The sequence below is a fragment of the Mercenaria mercenaria genome, chromosome 9 (genome assembly GCF_021730395.1).
Source record: "Mercenaria mercenaria strain notata chromosome 9, MADL_Memer_1, whole genome shotgun sequence".
Lineage (NCBI taxonomy): Eukaryota > Metazoa > Mollusca > Bivalvia > Venerida > Veneridae > Mercenaria > Mercenaria mercenaria.
The window spans coordinates 2,914,940-2,938,738 of record NC_069369.1 but is presented as its reverse complement, the minus strand read 5'-3'; the positions used below and the strand labels follow the sequence as shown (position 1 = coordinate 2,938,738).

The window sequence follows — 23,799 nt, the reverse complement described above, 5'->3', positions numbered from 1 at the left end:
CAATAATTTGTTACATTATAGAATTCTTGTCTGAACAGTGTTTATAATTTGTTACATTTTATTCATTCAGGACAGTAGTGCAATAGATTTGATAGCTTTAATACTTACGTTTATGTGTATACATGTACATTGATTTCCAATTTTGTTTACCTGATTCTCTATGTCATTAAGAAACCCTAGCTTCTGCCTTGAAAAAATGTATCAGTTATATTTGTGATATATTATTTGTATTGTTTAAAAAGCAAGTTAGGATGTTGATAAGGAGTAAATACCTATAGAACATATTGGAATAATCAGCAGAGTTACTATACAAGTTTTTGTTAATCAGCACTATAAGATAAAACTGCTAAAATGACAACCCATATACATCAGGTATTTCTTTCAGGTAAAAAAGTGTCTTAGATTATGATTTTGGTAATTTTCTTCTATCTCCTCATTTATGTATATTTGTACTGCTTAGCTTGTCTGCTTATTAAGAAACTGTGCCTTTGTATAAGACTTTTACCTTATAATTGCTATTAAATGGCCTAATTAACAGATCAAAGAAGGCAGTGGTTTAGGTGTAGCATTTGTTATGATTTTCATCCTTTGCGATTTTAAGCTCTTTTTTTAATGTAAAAAAATTTGGTAAAATTTTGTATGTTTTATGTTGAAGGGTTTCAAAGAGTTGAGTGCACAGCCATTAGTTGTTAAAAATGGTATTGCCATCACATGATTGTTGGTGTTCATTTTGTTTAAATTCTCTTTGCATTTTGTTGGAAGTATGACCCTTTTTTTCTTAAAAAATTTGGTTTTATTTTGGTTTTGTGAATGCTATAAGAGTTATAGCTTTGAAACAGTGTACAACAGTTAATTATCATATGGCATGTTCTTCCCCTTTTCAACAGCAATTCTTGTTTCTTTGTTGATTATTTGATTTAGGTCCACAGACTTGCTTTGAAACTTATACATTACTTTATCATCAGTAGGCGAATAAAAAGTCCAAGAACTATAACTATTGTTTTTGGTGTACCTACTACATTTTGTTAAGCACTTACAGATGAGGGTTGACATCAGTAGGCTATGCTCTTGTTATTATATTTTTGTAAGTTCTTAATTTAAACATCCTATGGAGTTTAAGTTATGAAAAATATTTTCTGGGAATATATTATATTGATGAAGGAATATCTCATAATTTGTTCATACAGAGACAATATCTTAATGTTTAGTTTCATAGTTTGATTGTTGGCTCACCAAAGAGGAAGGGTTAGCTAAATGTAATAAGTAATTGTGGGTGCTTCGTTGTGTTTGTTCTTTCTTTTACCGTTTTCTTATGTTGCTTCTTTACATAGACCTCTCACATGATTGTAAGAGGTAACTTACAGGGTTTGAATGCTTTGAATGTTGAATGTATGCTTGTGATGCATGTTCAGTCCTGTTTTGCACCATAAAACTCAAATCAGCAAATCAGCAAGTCTGTTCAAACAGTTCCACTTTGCCAGAACTGAAATTAGAAAAATCTTTAAACTTCTTCTATTAAACTGCTTTATGTATCTTTACAAAACTTGGCCTATGCTGTCCTTGCATGTAACTGTGGTCATATTGTTCCTGTTCCCCTGGGGTCACCAAGCTTGAAAATATAATATAAAAAAGCACTTTAAGTAAGTTCTTTTTATGAACAGCTTGATGGACATTCATTAGACTTAGTCAGTAAGATAGTTTGTTTTGAATCATAGTTTTATTTTATTTCTGTTATTGGTTTAAAGTAACTTACAGAATCTGCTAATTCCCAGTTACTGCTTTCATAAAATATTCTTTAGAAACTTTACTTTATTTTAAATTCTATACTCACAATATAATAAAAAAGTACATGATTTAAACGGAAATCCCTTATAGTTTGCAGCTGTATCAGTTTATACCGGTTTTTGTTTTTATCAGTGTATTTTTTTTTATTTTTAAAGGAAGTGGTTTGTGAAGTTAAAAATATTAAATAAGAATGGATAACCCAAAAGATTATGTATGGTACATGTATTGATAAATGTATTAATAAATGTTATACTTCAGTCTCAGACTGGGCAAACTGCATCTTGCAGTGTATTGTTTTCTTATTGTATTTGGGTATGAATTTGGAGTTTCATGTTATACTGTGTAAATAGAGGAAAATAAAATTTTAAATTTTTGATTTATGTTTTAATTGATTTTTATTTTTATTTTGAACAATAATTAGCTCTCGAGCAGTGCTTAGAAGCTCATATAATATAGACATTACTCTGTCCGTCTGTCTGACCATATATCCAGACACCTTCATGTGACTTTATGTCCAGACACCATGTCTATGCTGTAATTTTACCATTATTCAAGTATTTATTCTAAATCTGCCCACAATGACAGAGGAAGCCATTGAGAGGAAGTGCAGTGTACTTTTAAGTTATCTTATTTTAATCAAATTTGATTGTCTGAACTATGATTTTTTAAAAGAAAGTGCATGCATGTTACAAGAACCATAACTTACAAGAACCATAACTTTACCTTTTTGAATAATGTTACTCTTTTGAATTTACTATAGTAACTCCAAAACAATCGGAGGGATTTTGTTCGATATTCATACAAAGATAGAGAATATTTAGGGGTAAGAACAAGAACACTAGCTCTACCTTTCATAGTTTTTAGCTCACCTTTGAGCACTTTGTGATCGCCCTGTGTCTGTCGTCCGTCCATCTGGGTCATGTAGAGTCAAAAACTAGGTCACCCGGTCAAATCAAAGGAAAAGCTAGTTAACACTAGAGGCCACATGTATAACCATATTTTAATGAAACTAAGTCAGAATGTTAATCTTGATGATCTATAGTTCATGTTCAAATCTGGGTCAGGTGGGGTAAAAAACTAGGTCACTAGGTCAAAGGAAAAGCTTATTTACACTCTAGAGGCTACATTTATGACTGTATCTTCATGAAACTTATCAGAATATTAATCTTGATGATCTTTAAGTCAAGTTCGAATCTGGGTCATGCGGGGTCAAAATCTAGGTCACCAGGCCAAATCAAAGGAAAAGCTTGTGAACAGTCTAGAGGCTACATTTATGACTGTATCTTCATGAAACTTAGTCAGAAAGTTAATCTTGATGATTTTTAGGTCAACAGGTCAGGTAAGCGATAATGGGCCTTCATGGCCCTCTTGTTTTAAGGTTAAAGTTTAAAAATAACCTAAGTATAACACCTTGGTGACCTTGACCTTGGGTATAATGGGCCCAGCCTCTGTACTTACTTTGTTTGTATGCTGGACAATGTTTATGTGAAGTTACAGTAAGGTATAAGCAATAGTAACAAAGATATGACAGAAAAACAAAGGTTGCCGAAAAACTTTAACCAAGAAAGTGAAACGCCGACGCTGACACTGGTGCGAGTAGAATAGCATCCCCATTCTCCGAATACTGGAGCTAAAAAGTAATTAGTTGACAGATAGTTTTGTTATACAGAAAGGGCATGGTAGATGTTGTGTGCAAGACACTGAGCATTGTTGGACTCCTGCTTTTCTCTAACTTTTTGCCACCAGGCCAAATACGGTATTATTTTGGAAAATTGGTCCATTTTTTCGCAAACCTAGGTTTCACTTGTCAGCTATGTATGGACTACAGAGTCTTACAAATGGCAAACATTTTAATGGATTTTTAGAAAGCATACAAAAAGATAATAACTATATGCTTTATTTCTTTAAAATCTCTGTGTTTAGTTAATTTCTGCTGAATCAAAGGAAGACGGTCTCCGGCCGGCTTGTACCGACAACTGCTAATTCAGTCTACTTAAGGGAAGTAACTCTTGCAGGTATTTTTGTCAGAAAATTTCAAGATTTACCTCCCTCAAGTTATTAATGAAGATACCATCACACAAAGTTGGTAAAACCTATGGATTTAATGTTCATGTGAAGTTGTTCGTCTTCCACTTCAGATTCATGCAACTCAAGTCTTGTAAGACAACAGGTCAGTACTGGTACAAAATCGAGAAACTCTGGATACGGCCATGTGTCTAAATACTGTTGAAACATTATGTTCATTCTAAATTAAAACTTGGACTCAAATTTGGAAGTTGTCCACAAGGTAGTATCAGTACCAGAACTCTCAGTAGGTTAGAAGTGAAGGAAAGACATAACTGAATAAACTTCAAAATCAGGATGACACCATAGTGAATAGTTTCTAAATTGTGCTCTTTTGCTTCCAAAGGATCTTCATATAGATCTTCTTAATTCTTCAAGCCCCATGTGGCAGCTGTTAATGGTCTCATGTGCTTGAACCACGAGTTGTTATATTTTCTAGTCCTTTGTGAACATGGAATCTATTTTAATGTTCACAGTAAGCTGCTGTTTGTGGGGTATGATGGTTGTTAGACTCACCATTATTTCTCTAGTACAGAGTCAAATTTTGCTGTTCCAAATGATCTTCTTACAGATATTGGGGTAGCAGACATTTTTGTCCTAGTAACTGTTTCTTTATTCTCATCTAGAAATACTTGCTGCTTTTGATGGGTTATAGGGAATTTTTAATGGTAGACGAAGACTCTGATGCCTTTCAGAATATTGTTTTTGCATAGGTTGGCACTGGTATATAAACTCTGACCAGTCACAACTAACACCAGTACAGGTATGACACACTTAACTGTGTTTATGTACTGAAAAATAGCCTTGTGTCTGAGCGTGCTGTATTTTGCAGCAAAAGTTCTGGAAAGCGTGGATTCAGAACTATATAAGGGAACTATTATTTCTGTGTTGCTCCGACATTTGTAGAAAAGTATAAGAACACAATCATATTTATTTGTTATTCATTTTATTAAGTTATGCAAAAACAGAATCATTAAAAGAATCATTGTGTAGTTTCACTGACAAATTCAGGTAATCACCTTTACCTTTGTGTAATAATCATAAACAGTTTAACCCTTCCTCCCCTGATGCTTAATATAGAAGCTTCCATAATGTATGCTAGACTGGTCTATTACAGATACTCAAGGGTTGGAAGGGAAGTATTTAAGTAAAAATATCAAGTAAGCAACAAGAAATTAGTGAATAATAAAAGTCATACGAATTACTGTATTTCTAAACATCAATATCTTTTCATAACACTTTATAATACAATATTGCTAGAGAACATTATTACACTTTGTTATTTTAAATCTGTGAAACTTGTGACATAATATTTGAGATACTTGAAATACTATTTAACTTTTTATCACTATCAAATTAGTATTTACTTTAATTCTTATGTGTCACATAAAGTACAATTTCCAATATTCATGACACTGATTTGCTAAACAAGACTATCTTAATGCTGAAAAAAGTAAAAATATGTTCTTAGAGCACTTTTATGTACTTTTTGGTACTGTGTACTATTTGGTACCTGTACTACTGGGTATTTCAAGGTTCTGCAGTAAGTATCAAACAAAGTTTTTTCAGCCTTACAAAATTAGTCCTTACCCTGCTAAATTTCTATAATAAACTTGTCTATCTTTCAATTTGGATAGTTCCATTACCTTTTAAAAGGGGTGCTTACCAAAAGATACCGACTGAATGGCGAACAGTGCAGATCATGATCAAACTGCTTGGATGTGCAGGCTGATCATGATCTACACTGGTCGCAAAGGCAGAATCAATTGTGTCCAGCATAATAAGGGTTAGTCAATATAATTTAGAAATATATGTAAAATCCAAAAACAAAACAATATATATTGGTACAGCTGTAAGTTTTAATGTGTAGTGTTCATAACCTACATATTCATATTAAATTATGATTCATATCTGCACAAGTCTAATGTCCCAAAGCCTTTCTCATTTTATAATCGTAAGATTTCTTTTTCCCCAAAATTTCTTTATGACTATAAAATATCCCAGTTTAACACTAAATACATGTACATAATTCTTTTTAAACAATTCCTTAACAATATCTTTCTGAAGAAATCTGCATCTATCTACAGAAAATATTTCACACTAATATCAAAACATACAAATTTCCAGAACTTTGGCACTTAGAAAAAATATATACATTTCACAGAAAGCACAGCGAATTTTATGACTAGGCCACTGTACTTGTACTTAAGGTCGATAATTATTATTGAAATGATATAGTTTTCTTAGGTTCTTACAGTATCAAAATTTAAAGTAATTCATGAAAAACAGCATTCTGGAATACATGAATCCAACAGTAAGTCTAAGTAGAACATTAGTTTATGTGTAAACTTGCAAATATATTGCCCATAGCTAACAAATGGCCTAATTTAATACATGTAATTTACATTACACCTGGAAGCACAAAAATATTGAAATAACATGTACATAAATCTTGAATACAAGAAAACATTCTTGAGAGACTTTCCAACCAAAGGCACTATAGTGAACTGAGTGGAACCTAGATGAAACAGATTCTGAAAAATGGATTTCATTTGTGTACCTAATCGCACTACTACTTTAACCACACATTTTGTTCTCTACTTCATTTTGTAACATACAAAACTGTTGTCATATATCAAAATCAGTCTCCAAACACATTAACTTGCAGTGAAAGCATATGTGCTTTGCAAATGGACATGCAGGCTGATCTTGTTCTGCACTGGTCACAAAGGCAGAATCACTTGCTGCCAGCAGGCTAAAGGTTAAATATTTATAAGGATTAATTCATCAGCTTTAAAAAAAAAAGAATTCAATGTACAATCACCTTTAGATATATGTTTGTTTTTTGTTTGTTTTTTTTGTAAAATGATATAAAATTCATTTAATATGAAACTTTGACATTTCTTAAAAGAAGCTATTCTGAAGCCCAAATTTTCTGACAACAGTTTGAATCATCTGTATTATATAATGCTAGATCAGTTTCTATTCAAAATACCAGTACATGTAAATACAACACTGTTTTTCATTATTTTCCAATCTATCTCTATGACGATTTGAACCTTTCCTTTAATAAGTAGCACTAAATGATAGTTACAAGTACACTGAAGAAATTTCACCTGTTGTTGCTATAGTGAACAAGGAAGATACAATTTCTGGTACGAAATAATTATGAAATAAAGACTGTGTATGAACTGAAATGTACAAACTGTACAAACTTATTACTTTTCATTCATGAAAACAATCATTCTCACAATAATGTACTGGCAATAATGTCTGAATGTTTCCAAACATTTAGCATACGGATTCTTCCCCATTTAGTGCCATCAATTTCATGTCCCGACTTTCAAGTTCAAGAGTGAGTTGTTCCACCTCCGCCTCAAGAACTTTGTTTTTTCGGAACATCTGTACGTAATTCAACTGTAACTGTTTCTGGTACATTATAACTTTGTTTTTCTCTTCCAGCCATTGTTCTTTTTCCTTATCATGTTCCTCCTTATTGACTAGCATTTCAAGACGAAGTTTGTTCAGTTCTTCGCGTAAAGCATTCACTTCTTTGTCTTTTTCACATATCAAAGATGGCTTAAGAGTTTCTCTCTCTGGTGTTTTAGCTTTTGAGAAGTCTGTTTGTATTTCTTTCTCACAATGACATAATGGGATATCTGGTTCCATATCTGAACCAGAATTATTTAATCTCATTAGACTTTCTGAAGAGGTGTCATGTTTTAACCGGTCAGAAAACTGTCGGTTTCTGTTTTCAATGTTAGCATTTGTTTCATCCAGTTTGGATTTTTCTTCTTCAAGTCTTGATTGAAGTCTGAGCACCTCTTCAGATTTGTCTGTAAGCTGACTATGCAAATGGTCTATTTGATTTTGTAAGTTTGACACATCCCCGGATGACCTACGACCTTGACCCTGCCAAGTCGCATCATCCATTTGGGCTTGAAGTCTATTTGTTTCTTCCGCAAAAGCCTCACATTTTTGAAGCAAATCTTCTTTTTCTGCAACTAATTTATCAATTTCATCTTTTAATCCTTTTTTATCCTGCTGTAGTTTAAATACTTGCAAGTTCAAAATTTGTTCAGTTTTGTATGACTTTCTTTTGCATTCTTTTATCTGCTTTTCAAAATCGTCCCTCATTTCTTGAATATCTCTCACCCAACCACTTTTCTTATCCTCATACACTTGAAATATTGCCCTCTCATTTTTGTCCATCACATCCCTTAATATATTAATTTCAGCATCTTTCTCTTTCAAGATGGCTTCTAGTTCACCAACTCCACTATCACTTGGTGACGGTGTCTGAACATAACCGTCAATATGATTGGATGAATGTCTACTCATGTGGGAGGCGGCCACAGAATCTGCCCTATCTGAGGTTCTGTTACAATCGCTAGAGAAACTGGCAGACCTGAAATAGCATAATGAATTTCATTACATATTTTACTTACTTTACATCTAGTTATAGGAAAGAACTGGTTTCAAGGTTGTAAAGTTACTTAAACCAAATCTTAAGACCAGACAAAAAGCACCAGCACTGGACTGGTAGTCTTCGAGTACAATTTTGAAACTGAACAACATAACCATGAAGCCAGACGATAAAAATTCTGACCAAACAAAGAAGTGCAATAGTGAAGTGATACAAATTTATTAGCACATCTTTTTGATCGTAATTTGTGTTTTCAAATTATACATTACCTAGTTCAAATTTCAGTAATGACTACCCCTAAAAACTTTGTGTATGTATGTTATCTTTTTACGAGAAATGAACTTAAAATGGTATGTTCTTATGCTCATAAATGACTATTTTCTAGAATAACAGATTACAGAGGTTAATTTCCTTGTTTTAATTAATTTGTTTGCAAGACATCTTAAAATATATTTTACAAAAGAATGTGTATCTCAGGTTTATATCATTTTCTTGCATCAACAAGAAATGCAAAAACAAGAGCTGTCGGATGACAGCGCGCTCGACTATTCGAAGAATTGATTGAAGAATGGGGTCAAAATATTTCCATAGATTTTCAGACTAAACAAAAAAATGGATTAAACAAAAAATGTTCCTGTATTTGTGGATTTCGATTAGTCTTGCACTAAATGGCAATGTGTGACCATGATAGCAAATATGTTAAGTTATATGTTAGGCAAAACATGGACTTATATGAAAAATTTAACTAATTTCTAAGTCCAAAAAGGGCCATAATTCAGTCAAAATAGTGGACAGAGTTATGTACTCTTGCCTACAGATGGAAATCATGTTGATAAACTAGTGTTAAAAGTTTCAAAGCCACAGTTTTGACAAAACGCTGACTTGTAAGAAAAAGTGAACAAATTTCAAAGTCCAAATAGGGCCATAATTCAGTCAAAATAATTGTCAGAGTTATGTACTCTTGCCTACAGATGGAGATCATAATGATAAACAAGTGTTTAAAGTTTAAAAGCCATATGTCAAATAGTCTTGACAAAACATGGACATTTACAAAACAGAACCAATTTCCAAGTTCAAAAAGAGCCATAATTCAGCCAAAAAAGATAAGAGAGTTACGTACTCTTGCCTACTGATAGAGACTATTATACTGAACAAGATATAAAAGTTTCAAAGCCATATGTCAAACACTTTACACAAAATATAAACTGGTACGAAAAACTTAACCAAGATTTCTAAGTCAAAAGGGGCCATAATTCAGTCAAAATGCTTGATGGAGTTATGTACTCTTGCCTTCAACTGGACATTGTGATGGTAAACAAGTGTTGAAAGTTTCAAAGCTTTATCTCAAAAGACTTTGTCAAAATGTGGACTGGTACGAAAAACATAACCAAGATTTCTAAGTCAAAAAGGGGCCATAATTCAACCAAAATGCTTGATGGAGTTATGTACTCTTGCCTACAACTGAACATGGTGATGGTAAACAAGTGTTGAAAGTTTCAAAGCTTTATCTCAAAAGACTTTGTCAAAATATGAACTGGTACGAAAAACTTAACCAAGATTTCTAAGTCAAAAGGGGCCATAATTCAGTCAAAATGCTTGACAGAGTTATGTACTCTTGCCTATAACTGGACATGGTGATGGTAAACAAGTGTTGAAAGTTTCAAAGCTTTATCTCAAAAGACTTTGTCAAAATATGGACTGGTACGAAAAACTTAACCAGGGTGTGACGCCGACGCCGACGCCGTGGTGAGTAGGATAGCTCTACTTATTCTTCGAATAGTCGAGCTAAAAATGCCAACTCATGATGAAGCTGGTTTGAAAAGTGATCTTCAGAACATAACAGTCTAACTGTAACACAGTCTATTAACCTAGGGTGATATCTTTGTCATGTTAATGATCAATTTATGTCACCTACTTAACTACCCTCTGAACCAATAAATTATCTTTCTTCAAACATCAAATGATCGCAAAATTAATAAAAGCCTGTATCACTGGGTCCTGCTGTATAAATTTTATGCCTCTAACATCAAGAAGAAATCAAAACTTTTTCTTGTGAAACTGAACTATTTATGTCAGTTACGTCTTCTTAAAAGGCGTTACTTTAATGAGTTTAAATATATATGGTAACAGGCTTCATCTTATAAAATCTGCAAACCGTGAGAGAATGGTAAGAATCAATGGCTATAAAAAATACAGAGAATGTTAAATAGTCTTTAATCTGTTCAAACTCTTCAATAATCAATAGTCGAGGCAACACTGCTGGCAACAGCTGATTAGACAGTAACAATGAACACTGCTATAACAGATATTTATCTATGTAACTTTGATAGAAAAAGAACAAGAAGGTTTCTTATAGCAAACTTGGAAATAAACCTCAGCTTGAGCCCAACTTTGCTTCAAGCTTTATGGAAACTGAGTAAATACCACAACACCACCCCGAAAGTTTTTCCCCATCCCTTGTATCATTACTGTATTAGCATCAACATTGTTTTAATATTACCTTCTTTGTCAAAAAGAGTACTAATATAATATGCAAATACGTTGTAGGTATAGAGCAACATACTTTCAACCCAAAGGTGCAGGTTTGTATCCACATCAGAGATTAAATTCCTATTGTATCCACAAAATCCTGCCTAGTGTTGGCTAAATTTCTTGTGGTTGGTCAGCACAGTTATATGCAAGGATGTGATGGTAAAACTTTATGTCTGACTTGGACTTGCACGTAACACAGCAAAAGGGTGACTTTGAAAAAAGTATTTATTTGATCAATTCATACCTGTCAAAATCCATCTGTGAGTAATTAGAGCCATGTGAGGTGTTTGCTACACTCTGACTGGTCACTCCGTAGTCCTGTGACCCATATCCATCATCATGACTAGAGTATTTCCGTGGGTGCTCACCGTACTGTTTAGGTGAGGTTACAAACTTGGGATTCGTCACCACTGGCTTGAATGCTATAGGTTTCACTATCCCTCTACCAGGTGACTGAAAACAGAAAAAAAATGTTTTAATTATTAACATCAGGTTCTTTACATAAATGCCCCCTTTGAATATTTAATATCCAGAAGTAATTTGGTAATTAATAGGTCATTGTGTGGATCCCTGAAAAGAAAAGTTCTCAAAAACTGGCTTTATATTAAAGTTTAAAGTTTGATGTGTTAACTGTACAATGTGCGTTACTGTCTAATAGAATCTGAGATAGGATAATGAGTGAGTAACTCTACAACAGGATGTTTTTTCCAGACAAAAATTTTTACACTGAAATGCAACTTTCCAACTGCTTACAACAGTTGCCAAAACTGACTCAATGTTTATAAATCGATGGTTTTGCACTCAGACAAGACGGCAGTTGCCAAGAAATGTAAATGCGTGCATCTAAACTTCTACCTGCAAGACATCTCCTAACTAGTAATTGTAATAAATTGCTAATTTTCTGCAGAAAATTAGTTCAATGTTTATTCCTGTAAGTAGATTTGCTATCTGACAATAAGGGAGGTAACTAACAACTTCTTCAAAGATAACATAAATCACCTTGCCTGGGATTTGAACCAACTGTCAGGCTATCACATGTATTAGTTTCTAATACATAAGATATAAGCATGTAATAATCCCATTTATTTAAGTCTCAAGAATTCTAGGCGAAAAAGTAAGGTAATTCATATTAAAGTGATATTCTATTACATAATACATTAAATTTGTCTGTGAGTAGTTCCATCAAGTATACAACAATACATGAAACAGCTGTCAGTAACACCAGAAGCCTTATCAGTTATAGGCTGAGTTTATCACATACAATACTGTCTAAATAATTTCTTAGCACTAAATCATTTCAGACTTGCACGAAGGTTGTTTTTTTATACAAAACTCTGGTTTTTGGTGTAATATTTACAGTAGAGAGTATACTCCGGGTGTTTGTTTTCATAAAAGTCTGTGAATTTTCCTGGCATGTTTACAGGAGAGAGAGTGATTACTGAGACTACATGAATTCCTCCATTGTTTCTCCGGAATGTATAAATGTACACATAAAACATTATCATATCTCTCTGCATATATACATTTACCGATAATCTGGATATCGAAAATACACAACTTTCAAACATGAATAACTCATTAGTTAAATGTAATAGATTATTTAAGGATCGAAATAATTTTATTTTAACGGTACTTGGTAAAATCCAAAAACAGGTAAAGCAGGTGTTTTATTCGATAAGTAGTGTTAATTTGTATATTGTAGTATTCTTAACTCTAGATACGATGCATTATTTCATAACTGATTTGTAGTCTAGTGGACAATGTGTCGGACCTCTATTCTTTTTATGTTTGTATGGTGTAGGTTCGAGCCTTTCTTTCTTTGTGATTATTTTTACTCATTCATAATGTTTTTAACGATCGCAACATTGGTTTCATTTTTCTTTCTTTTTTTTTATTTATTTTACAATGTTAATAGATTCAATGTCTATTCTAATATGAAATCCTGTGAAAAATGTCAATAAGTACTCAGTTTAAGTGCACGATAAAATCATGATACAAATAGTTTTACCTTTATTCTTCTCCAGGTAAAAACATGTTAGAAAAGTTTTAAAAAAAGTAACTCGTCCTGTATTCGAACCAGCACCGTAAGCTTACAAACCATACGTGTTAACCACTAGACCACGCCGCTACTTATATCGATTTTGCGAGGTTATGATATTTGTCATAGAATGTGTACACCTGATTCCCTATTTCATTGTTATGGGTTGATCTGGTATTAGTAAATAAAGGCCACAGTTATCGCGTTTTGTTAATACATCCAGTAACATCTATTATACACATGTAAGAAAGTCCATAGTCTGGTCTACCGACTAGATAATCTTTTTGATTTTTTGAATAATTTCTTTTTAAAATTCTGACCAATCTGTCAGTGTTTTCAGAACAAAATGGACATAATTATATAAAATTTGAATAACCTCAGGAGTTATCTCCTGTGTCTGAACACAAAATAATTGTCTGATACTGACTAAGATAAACATCTTATGAATTTCTGTCTTTCACTTTTACTAAGTAAAATTCTCATCTCTGATTAGCTGGGGTTTTTTTAAAAAAGAAAAGGTGCATAAGTGTACAAAATTTAAATAGCTTCAGCAGTTATCTCCTAGGAACAAAACGTAGGGTATGAAAACAGACTAGTAAGTCAATATTGCACTTCATCAAATCTGCAAAGATGTATATTTGCGATCCGAATCTACATTAGTATTTTAGTTTTATACTAACATTTTGCACTATATTATATTTTTTACTGAAAAAGCATCAAAAGGACATCATGATATAAGTCTCATTTTCATGTCACATTAAAGTGAAGTGAAATCAGTACTCACAAAATTATACATGTAATGTATGAAGGTTGATGTAAGGACAACCAATTTCAATTAAGAGAACAATGCACTTGATAAAGAGACATAAGATTTTCATTAAGGAGGTTGAAACATCAGCAACTACATGCAGCATGATTCCTCACATACACCATGCTATATACTTACATGTCAGGATTACAGATATATATGTCATTTATATTGCCTGGTTGATAAAACAGCTGGTAGTATTTTTTTCTGCTCCCAGAGAGCAAAATTATTTATCCAACAAAGAACGAATGAATACTTAATTAAACACAAGCTACATGTATTTCTTTAGATAGCTGTAGTAATGACACTACTGACATTAACATGTGTTTTATTGCACAAGATTCTCCTAAAAAAACTGTTTTCAACATGTTAAGTAATTATCTAATGTGCTGCAGACAAGAAGATGATTTGTTAAACAAATCCTGAACTTACTTAAACCAAAGCACTGGTTTGCACCAGACTGAGAGTAAAAACAACAAGGACATTACAAAGAGCAGTATGTATAAATGTGAAACAATGTCTGCTTCATTTGCATACACCACAGACTTGGAAACAGATGAGGCATTATACAGGCTGATTCCTTTTGGAAAAAAGGAATCAAATTTGCAAAAAAATGCGTTATATGGAAAAAGACAATAATAAGACCCAATGCATTTTCAGAATATTTCATCTGATGCATGACACAAAAGTTGAAGATTTTCAATTAAAGGGTGAATGCAAAAGAGGTTTAAATGCTTATTTATAAAGAAGCACTTAGATTTCTTTCCCAGTCACCTACTGCAATAGCATTTGTATTTGATGCAGGCAGCAGCTCCAGTTGGACTCTTGAGAAGAGAGTCTGCAAACAATAGATTTCAATTATGAATCATTAGACAATGTGACTGTGGTAGGAATCAATTAAGACAAGGCTTATTGGGGATAAATGAGACAGAAAACTGTAAATCCTTCACTCTCTAACAGACAGGGCTCCCCATAATTAATTTAGTGTCTCCCAATAAAAAATCAATGAGGGTTGGAACATAATGGCACTGAACTGAAACAAAAAAGCCAAAATACTGCAAAGAATTTATAAGGCAAGAGTTTAATTAATGATAGGGTACTTTAAAAGACAAAGAATTCAATGAAAATTTCTGTAAATTAATGGAAAAATTGATAAATAAGTAAAAATAATTGAGAGTAATGTTAAGCTGACAGAGTTAAACAACAAATTCTATCCTTCCCAAGTAATATGCCTGGAGAACTTGTCTACATGTATGATCCTTAATAACAACTATAATGTCTCTAAAGAATAATAACATAAATAATAGTCAAAATTTAAATACCAGCGGCATAGTTTCATCCCAGAACACCTCCAGTGCTGTATTGACATATAGGTGAAAGTTGTCTTCAACGTCATCCATTTTTTCAACAATAAAAACGTCCAAATTTTTCAGTAATATTTTTTAGTCTTTGACAAAAAGGACAAAGAAACTTCCGTTTATTTTCACTAATTTCAGACAGCATTTATTTACATTTTGTATCTGCACAGCTCTTAAAAGTTAATGAATTCATTCTGTATCCATCCCATAAGTTCACCACATTTTTGACACAACGATGCAACATCCAGAAACGAAAAAAACGAAATGCTAATACCAGGACTCAAGAATGTCTCTCTCAGGGAAAATGAAATCGGCACATAATATTTTGAAGAGCACACAGCATGTGGAGAAGTGCTTTCACTCACGCTATGAGATGACTGCAAATTTAACTCGATGGCTTCTCCACAATATTTTTTCCTAGACAAAGAGAAATCGCTAATGGCTGATTTAACATTAATAATCTCTCTAGATACAGAACACCGCTACACAAAGGTCAAAATGGCTAAATGCAAAATCCATGTTGATCACTAAAAACTTCCGTATGGGGTACGGTAAAAAATTTTCGCAATACAAAACTGCTGAGTCTTATCATTTGTATTATAGCAACACCTCTTTTTTTTCCTCATTAAAAAAATTTCGTCAACCACACTGATGCAATAAACATGTAAAAATCTACCAACTGTTACAATTATTATAATAGAAAAACCTTGTGCTACATTTTAGTGGTATTACACCTCATGAGAAAGGTCCAGGGTTGTCAATGGATTAAATTTAATCCTAGTAACAGACATTAAACATCTTGCACCAGAACCCCCATCATCCATTAAACAAACATATTCTCTTACACTACAAAGGAAAAATGGTTAGACCAACAGCTATAGATAATTCCATCATAACCCTTCTAACACCATAATAACAACATCAATATAAACAACAAAAGAAGGTAATTTCCTACAGTGGTGTAAAATGAAACCAAATAATCCTAAATGTGATCTTAATGGAGAAAATAATAAAACAGCAGCTCTTATATCACAATATGAGCCCTATGGCTTAACTCGACATCAGAACAGAACAGAACAGAACTGAAGAAGTATGAGAAATAAGTCTTGCACTTTTGTATGACAGCTTCTGTCAAATTCAAGCAGATAACTAGGTCTTTCAAATGACCTTGAAATTTTGTATGTCTGTATATAAAACAAATTAAGACACAATTTACTGAAAAACTGGTACATTTTTATACTTAAATGGGGGAAACTACTTAATTAAGCAGACTGACACTAATAGAGAAGATTTAAGTGACAAGTTAGAGGGACAAGCTAATGATTATAGCACTATTTAAGATTAAAATACACATAAAATCAGATAAAAGGATCAATAATGGGAGTTAAATGGTCACTTGAGACCCTTGACACTAAATCTGATCCCTTTAAACCCCTTATCATACCTATCTCAGCCATATGTTGATATTCAAACTGTTAGTGTCTTTGTCTACCTTGCAAATAAGGGCAGTATTGACAGTGTCACTGGGCAATGGTCAAGCACTCAGTGCTTTGATTTTTTTCATATTTTGGAAGAATGGTGATTTACCTATAATAAAAATCATTTGAATATTAAAATATATTCAAGAATTTTATCTTTAATACCATTGTCATAAACGCTAACTGACTAGTTCATGTCAATAAAAGTGTTAATTCTGACAACCATACAACAAGAGGGCCATCATGGCCCTATATCGCTCACCTGTTATCATTGCACTTAAGGACAAGAAATTGAAGAAACTTGACCAAAAAGAAATATAAAATCAAGTGACCCCTGAGGCGGGGTCAATTTTCACCCCAGGTGTCATGATTTAAACAAATCTGTAGAAGTCCATAAGGCAATGCTACATGTGAAATATCTAAGCTCTAGGTCTTCTGGTTTATTTTTAGAAGAATTTTGAAGATTTTCCTATGTAAAATAAAGTGACCCATGGGGCGGGGTCAATTTTCACCCCAGGTGTCATGATTTAAACAAATCTGTAGAAGTCCATAAGGCAATGCTACATGTGAAATATCTAAGCTCTAGGTCTTCTGGTTTATTTTTAGAAGATTTTTGAAAATTTTCCTATGTAAAATCAAGTGACCCCTGGGGCGGGGTCTATTTTGACCCCGGGGTCATGATTTGAACAGATTTGGTAGAGGTCCATGAGGCAATGCTTCACACCAAATATCTAAGCCCTAGTGCTTCTGGTTTTTGAGAAGAAGATTTTTAAAGTCTTTCCTTTCGGTTGCCATGGCAACCAGAGTTCTGCATGGAATTCAATTCTTTGAACAATTTTGAAAGGGGGCCACCCAAGGATAATTCCTGTGAAGATTTGTGTAATTCTGCCCAGTGGTTTTCAAAAAGATTTTTTTAGAAATTGTTGACACACGACGCACTACGCACGACGGACATCAAGCGGTCACAATAGCTCACCTTGTCACTTCACAGGTGAGCTAAAAAAATTAAATTTATACGTAACACAACCAATGACTGTCCCATGTGGCATTAGCTGTTGAAGCAAAAGATATCACTACCCAAACTTCCTGCATGAGACCTTATTAGGGACACTAAACACAGGATGCACACGATATGGTATCTTACAAACTAACTGTACACATGATAAACCATCCAGCACCTAGGGCGGGTATCAGGAAAGTTTAGGCACTTTATCTTGTCACATGAAGAGTTTTTAAAGATAGCAGAAAGATACCTGAGGAATCCTAAAGTGCCATTTTAACTGATTAAAATTGTATAAAATTTCTCCAAAAATGTTAACCTAATACCTCACTCAAAACTGATCCAGCATATAACAAGCAAGCTGTACTAAAATATTACGATACAGTCAGAAAAATAAAGTAGATCTCGACAAATACAAAAATATCTCTCATAACTAGAGTTGACTTGAATATACAGAAGTCAATTAATTATTTATTTTATATAGAATATTTTTATCATCGTTGGGGATCTGTTCATGGACAGGTACTCGATATATCCCATTATCGGCTTACCTCCTAACAAAGGGCAGGTCAATCAGGCACGAACGGTAACACCTAGATCGATGTGCGTGTCACAAGTCAAACATTTATAGAAAAAACATGAATAATTAATAGAACGTATAATATTGCACTAAATCTGGCAGACTTTCCGTATTATCGTGGCAAAGTGAAGATTCTGAATTATGATTGATCACTTCTATTATACCTTAAATTAACAGGATACGAAGAAAATTTCAAATTCATCTTATGATGGGGGATTTTGTCAGCTTAAGCAAAACTGAGATTGCACAGCATTAACCTTTAGCCTCAGCTGGCGGCATGTGATTCTGTCTTTGCTACCAGTGCAGACCAAGATCAGCCTGCACATCCATGCAGTCTGATCATGGTCTGCACTGTTCGCTATTCAGTCACTAAATTTTCAATGAACACCCCTTTGATTTATAAATGGTATTGCCAAAATTGAATGATGGACCAGTCCATTTTAGAAATTTAGCAGGGTATGGGATAAAATTGTATGACATTGTGTGAATGATGAGGTTCTGTACCATCTAATATCAGAAGCTAATAAGCTAGGATTTTTTCATAACCAGAACAACTTGTTATAACTGCCTTGAAGCTACTTTTGTCTTTCTGACAACTTCCCCGTATGAATCAAAGGCGGAGCAGGAAGGTAAAATGTAACAAACACAGGAAGTCTCAGATACTGTCACAAACATAGACACCATCCCTTAAGGGGTTAGTGCAAGAAGGTCATAAATGCCTTCTTTACAAGTAGTTATAACCGGCTGGCTCTAACCCCACGAAATATTTTGACTTTCCTATGAAATCTTTTCAGCATTTCTCCTCGATCTTTTAGAATCTATACAGAGATAAAACAATATATCAAAATATTTCTTGATTTTTAACTATTTTATTGTTTAGTCCCTTACCAAAGTGATACGATCTGTCAGCCAGATATTCTCTATGTTTTCATACTCGTGTAATGCCATATCTTCATCTAAAGTTCCAGCAGTTAATAATTCATTAAGGAAGTTTCTCTTCCAAAACTAACACCATTTTTAAACACTGAAATTGAAATTGTCAATGTCATATAATGCATACAGGTTTCTGTATCTTTAAAATGCATGTTTAATACATGCAGTAAATTTTAACAGACAGTCAAATACTAAAATCCAAGATGTCATATAATCCAAGAAGATGTCATATAATCCAAGTGAACATGAAATATTGAGCAAGTATATTCCTGTGGAACATCTGTCGAGCTTCACGTGTGCCTACATATAGTAGTGATATATTTACCATGTTATGTTAAATATTATCTTACACAATGACCATTGTTATTCCATTAAAGGCAATAAATATTTGCCCTGCTTTTGTCACCCACATTGCCACACGGCAGGTAAAGGTGCCAACTTTGTACAAATAATCGCTCCCATAAAAGATGTTTTGATACTGTCATTAACAGCCAATCAAATCTCTCCTTTCATTAAAACTGACCAATCAAATGAGAGTTTAATTCCCTCAGCAGCAGATATTAAAGCTATATACCTGTAAAATCAATAATGAAAACATTTCCGACAGAAAAGACAATGATAATGAAAATCTCTGTCAACCTCGATAATTTATAACCCGTCATAAACCCTGGCGGCAAAATTTATGGTATAATCAATGTTATCAGAGAAAACCAAACAATGTTTTAAGACAATCGGAAAATTAGAAATGTGAAGTGGTCTGTAATCAAGCATCAGTAGGAAAATATCAGATGACATTGCTGACATTATAAAAAAAAACAAAAACAAAAAAAAATTTTCTGAACGGAACTAGAGTAAACAATGTCAATTTTACTGCATTAAAACTGCACTTGAAGTCTAAGAAGATATGAATGATATTGCATCAAAATCAGCACAAAATACTGATTTTCTGGCATTTCTAATGCTAGAGAATTTACATTCTGCAACAGCGTTTTGTGGCAATTTTGACATAATACCATTCATCTGCATACAAGATCCCAATATCCCTTGATTTTCAATATCAAAAAAGTTTCAGATAGAATGCTCCACAAATTACATTGAAATATCCAACAATGCAAATATGGCCTCAGCAGATGACTGTTGTTTGATAAGGAACATAATTAAGACAAATTAATCACCAACAAGAAAATTAATCACCAACAAGAAAATTAATTACTCTTGGACATGGAAAATACTTGTAAACAATATTGATCCTGTAATTTACAATATTTCATTACATGTCTGTGCCAGAAACTCAATATTTTATCCAAGAAATCTTGTTGTCATGAGACACTCAATTTTCCTATTCATTAATGCATATATTCGTATCACAGGCATAAAAAGAATAAAGAATCGCTGACCGCTCAAACAGAAGTCCCAGAAATACAGAATATACCGCTAACCAACAGTACAGCAACAACTGAACAACATAAACTATGAAATAAACCAACTGCTGCCACATATTACATTAAAACACTTTGACAATAATTTCAAATTTTCCTTGAAAAATACAAATATTCAAATATCTCGATGTAGTTTTACTTTTCACAAAAATATTGTTGTTGAAAAAAATCTTATTTTGGCCATAATATATACACCAACAAAACTATTAAAATGATTTTGATACAAACATGCTAATTTGCCATAAACAATAGCTAATTGTTAACTTTTTAAGGGATGACCACACTTTGAATAACTTTATTGAAGTCAATGCCCTCTTCGGACAATGTAGACATAAAACAACAAAATTCTAAGGTTGAAGTGAAAAGTCGACAAAATGTTGACCCAACATAAAAATATAACTTTCATATAATTAATATTGATAGACATTCCATCAATCTTTCCTGATGTTCTGTTTTAATTCAAAATAACCTAATAAAATTATTGTCTTTTTGAAAATCAGCATTTCAGTAATTTCTATTCTTGACATAATATCAGAGCTAAAATGATCTTGAAGTAAAAAAAAAAAAACACAAGAAGACATTACCTGTGTAAACCTAATAGGTACAGAGGAGACAGTTATCCAGTTATTTCTCAGCCCCATTGACAAGGTCCGTCTTTGAAGAACTGCTAACAAAGACTTAAACTACCTGACTACTATAAAGAAGTTGTAATAACTTAACTAATATTTCAATGATAGATGTCAGGGTCTGTAATTAGATTGATAGAGATATTAAATGAGTCATAATAAGACAGAATTAGGTGACAATGCATTGATCTCCTGTCTTTTCACGATCAAAACATAATAAGGTTTGATATCAAATGCCTATACAAGATCAAAGACTAACCTAAAGTTTATTGTGACATTAGCAAAAAAATATTTGTTAGTGCTCAAAAGACTCTTTTTATATATATTTTTCTTTAAGCAGTCATTTTGGGTGGGCTCAGTTTTTATTGATGTGTATTTTTTTTTTTTTTGTTGGATTTAACGTCGCACCGACACATGATAGGTCATATGGCGACTTTCCAGCTTTAATGGTGGAGGAAGACCCTGATGTGTTTTGTAGCAGCAAGGAAATTATAACTGCAACCATAAATTATATCAGTATCAATTAGCCTCCAATTTCCTCCCTTTAAAAAAGAACAATCATAATGTTTGTAAAGGCTACCTCCTTTTTCCAGAACATATGCATAATTCCCATTTCTTTTCCCTCCAGTTCCTTGTGTCCATTTGACATAAAACAAATTTATTACCGGTATATGTATCACAAAGTCAAACAATCTGCTTGACAAATGTTCCAGTTCCCTTCAAAAATCTGGTATTTCCCAGCGACTGTTGACCTATCATAAAGTCACTGTGTCAATACTGTTAAGATCAAGTGACACTGTATGTCTTATATGAGATATATCAGCCTAACATTGTATAATACATATAATCCTATCTACCTTTCCTGCAATTAGATGTAATCCAACCCCTCGACAGTCAGCTTGATTCACCTTAACCCCCTAGTAATCTCTTAAATATTCTTATCCCTTAAATATTTCAAGTAATGCCATTAGCTTGTATGAAATTTAGAAAAGTTTTTCTGAAGTGTTCTCTTTCAATGCTGTCAATATCTACCTGTTGTTAATTCTCTAAACATTTTCCCTACGGTATCAGACTTACATACCTACCCTATCTTAACAAGAGTCAACAGGTAAGTTAAAGTTTTCATCCCCAGGATAACATTTGTGTATCCAGGACCAAAAATGACCTCTTGATCCCAGTTTTATCTACATTCTTTTGTTTGATTTAGTTCTTGATCAGTAAGTACAAGTGTTTCCTACTATAAAATACTCACAAGTTGTGACAGATTCTTGAATACTCTTTAAGGAAATCCCTTTTTTACAAGCACATCCTTTTTTGCACTTCTTGAAGACATAGTAATACAATTACAACTGAAGGCTGACTTTTAGTCAAATGCTGTTTTCACATCTAGGAAGGCAAAATATATTTTTTTCTTTCTTTTTAGAATTTTTGAGTGATCATTGATGAACAATAAATAACTTCATTACAAAACAAATGAATCATATGTAACAACAATTAATATGAAACAAATACACAATGTTCTATTATTCTTAAATAGAACAGAACACAAATGGTCGTTTTTCAAACTGTGCCCTAAAGGTAATGTAGAAGTAAACATTGATGTAATATTTACATTGTATAGGGCCTGACAGAAACTTGTCAAACATAAATTAAGCCATTCTAGCCAGACAGCTGATTTACCAAACAATTGGTTTTTATTATTGCTGAATCTTCACAAGTCTGGCCACAAGTACATGCACGGTACCGAAAATGGCGCAAAAGAAACAAAGAAATCTGTATCACATGACCGTATACATAGATGTTTTTAGCAAAGTCTTGCTTCAAATTGATTATTGCAAAACTTTCAATTAAATGTTTTTTTATCAAATATTTCTATCTTGCTATTTGACAGAAACAATCAAAATCCAATCAATATGAAGACAAGAAACCCTGTAATCTGAATTTGGTAATGCTTACAGGTATGTACCCAATTAGTAATTGGAAATTGATCGAGTGGGATACCTATCACATTCCTTAAATGTTAATCAACCTGGGACATTTGTTTCAAACTGCAAATTCCACTGAATAATTTATTTCATTGTAAGCAATTACCTTTCAACCTGCGGGCCTAAATTACATATCGGACAGAAGGGGCGTGCAGAACCTTAGAGTGTCCAACATCATATATCAGCTGGAGTCTGTCATTAAATGACCACCACTGACCAATACTATGTATCTCAAATTTAAAGAATGATAAGTTAAATTCTTTCTGTTTTATTCCAAAAACGTTTAATGCTTTGATTTAAAATTTGCCTTTCTTCCATGTTCCCACACTTAAATGATGTGTGTATGTTTCGAACTCCTTTGATATCTAATACATTTGTATTATAATTGAATTTTATAACTTTAGAATGGAAAAATGATGACTGTTGCATTACTAAGTCCTGCCAGTAACCTCCGCGGTAATGTAAATAAACATTTTACTTATGCGATGTCACGAATGTTTAGTTGACAAATATTTATACAGGGTCTATTATACTGTCTGAACTGTAATGAAGTTGACGTACAGGTGTATCACAGAATAAATGTATCAATCTTTACTATATTATAAAAGCTTCCTAATTTACTAGCCTTCTGGGGCCTGAGTGTTTCACAAAAGTTCTCAAGTTTTATTCGCAGTTTCATTTATCCGGATAACGCAGAAAAAAGCCTGGACTGATATAATTAAGACAAGTGCACCGCCTTGCGGGTGC

At 33.1% G+C, this 23,799-nt stretch overlaps 1 protein-coding gene across 12 annotated transcripts in view; it reads right to left on the bottom strand.

Moving 5' to 3' along the window:
• Positions 1-6,195: 6,195 nt before the first annotated feature.
• The window catches only part of LOC123546371 (leucine zipper putative tumor suppressor 2 homolog), an 83,981-nt gene continuing 66,377 nt past the window's right edge, over positions 6,196-23,799 (bottom strand). For all 12 annotated transcript variants that reach the window (XM_053550708.1, XM_045332578.2, XM_045332575.2 and 9 more), the window contains 2 exons: positions 11,052-11,260; positions 6,196-8,257 (listed from right to left, as the gene is read on the bottom strand). In XM_053550708.1, coding sequence (XP_053406683.1) covers positions 7,141-8,257; positions 11,052-11,260 — 1,326 coding nt within the window. In that variant the 3' untranslated portion in view covers positions 6,196-7,140. The remainder of the gene's footprint in view (positions 8,258-11,051; positions 11,261-23,799) is intronic.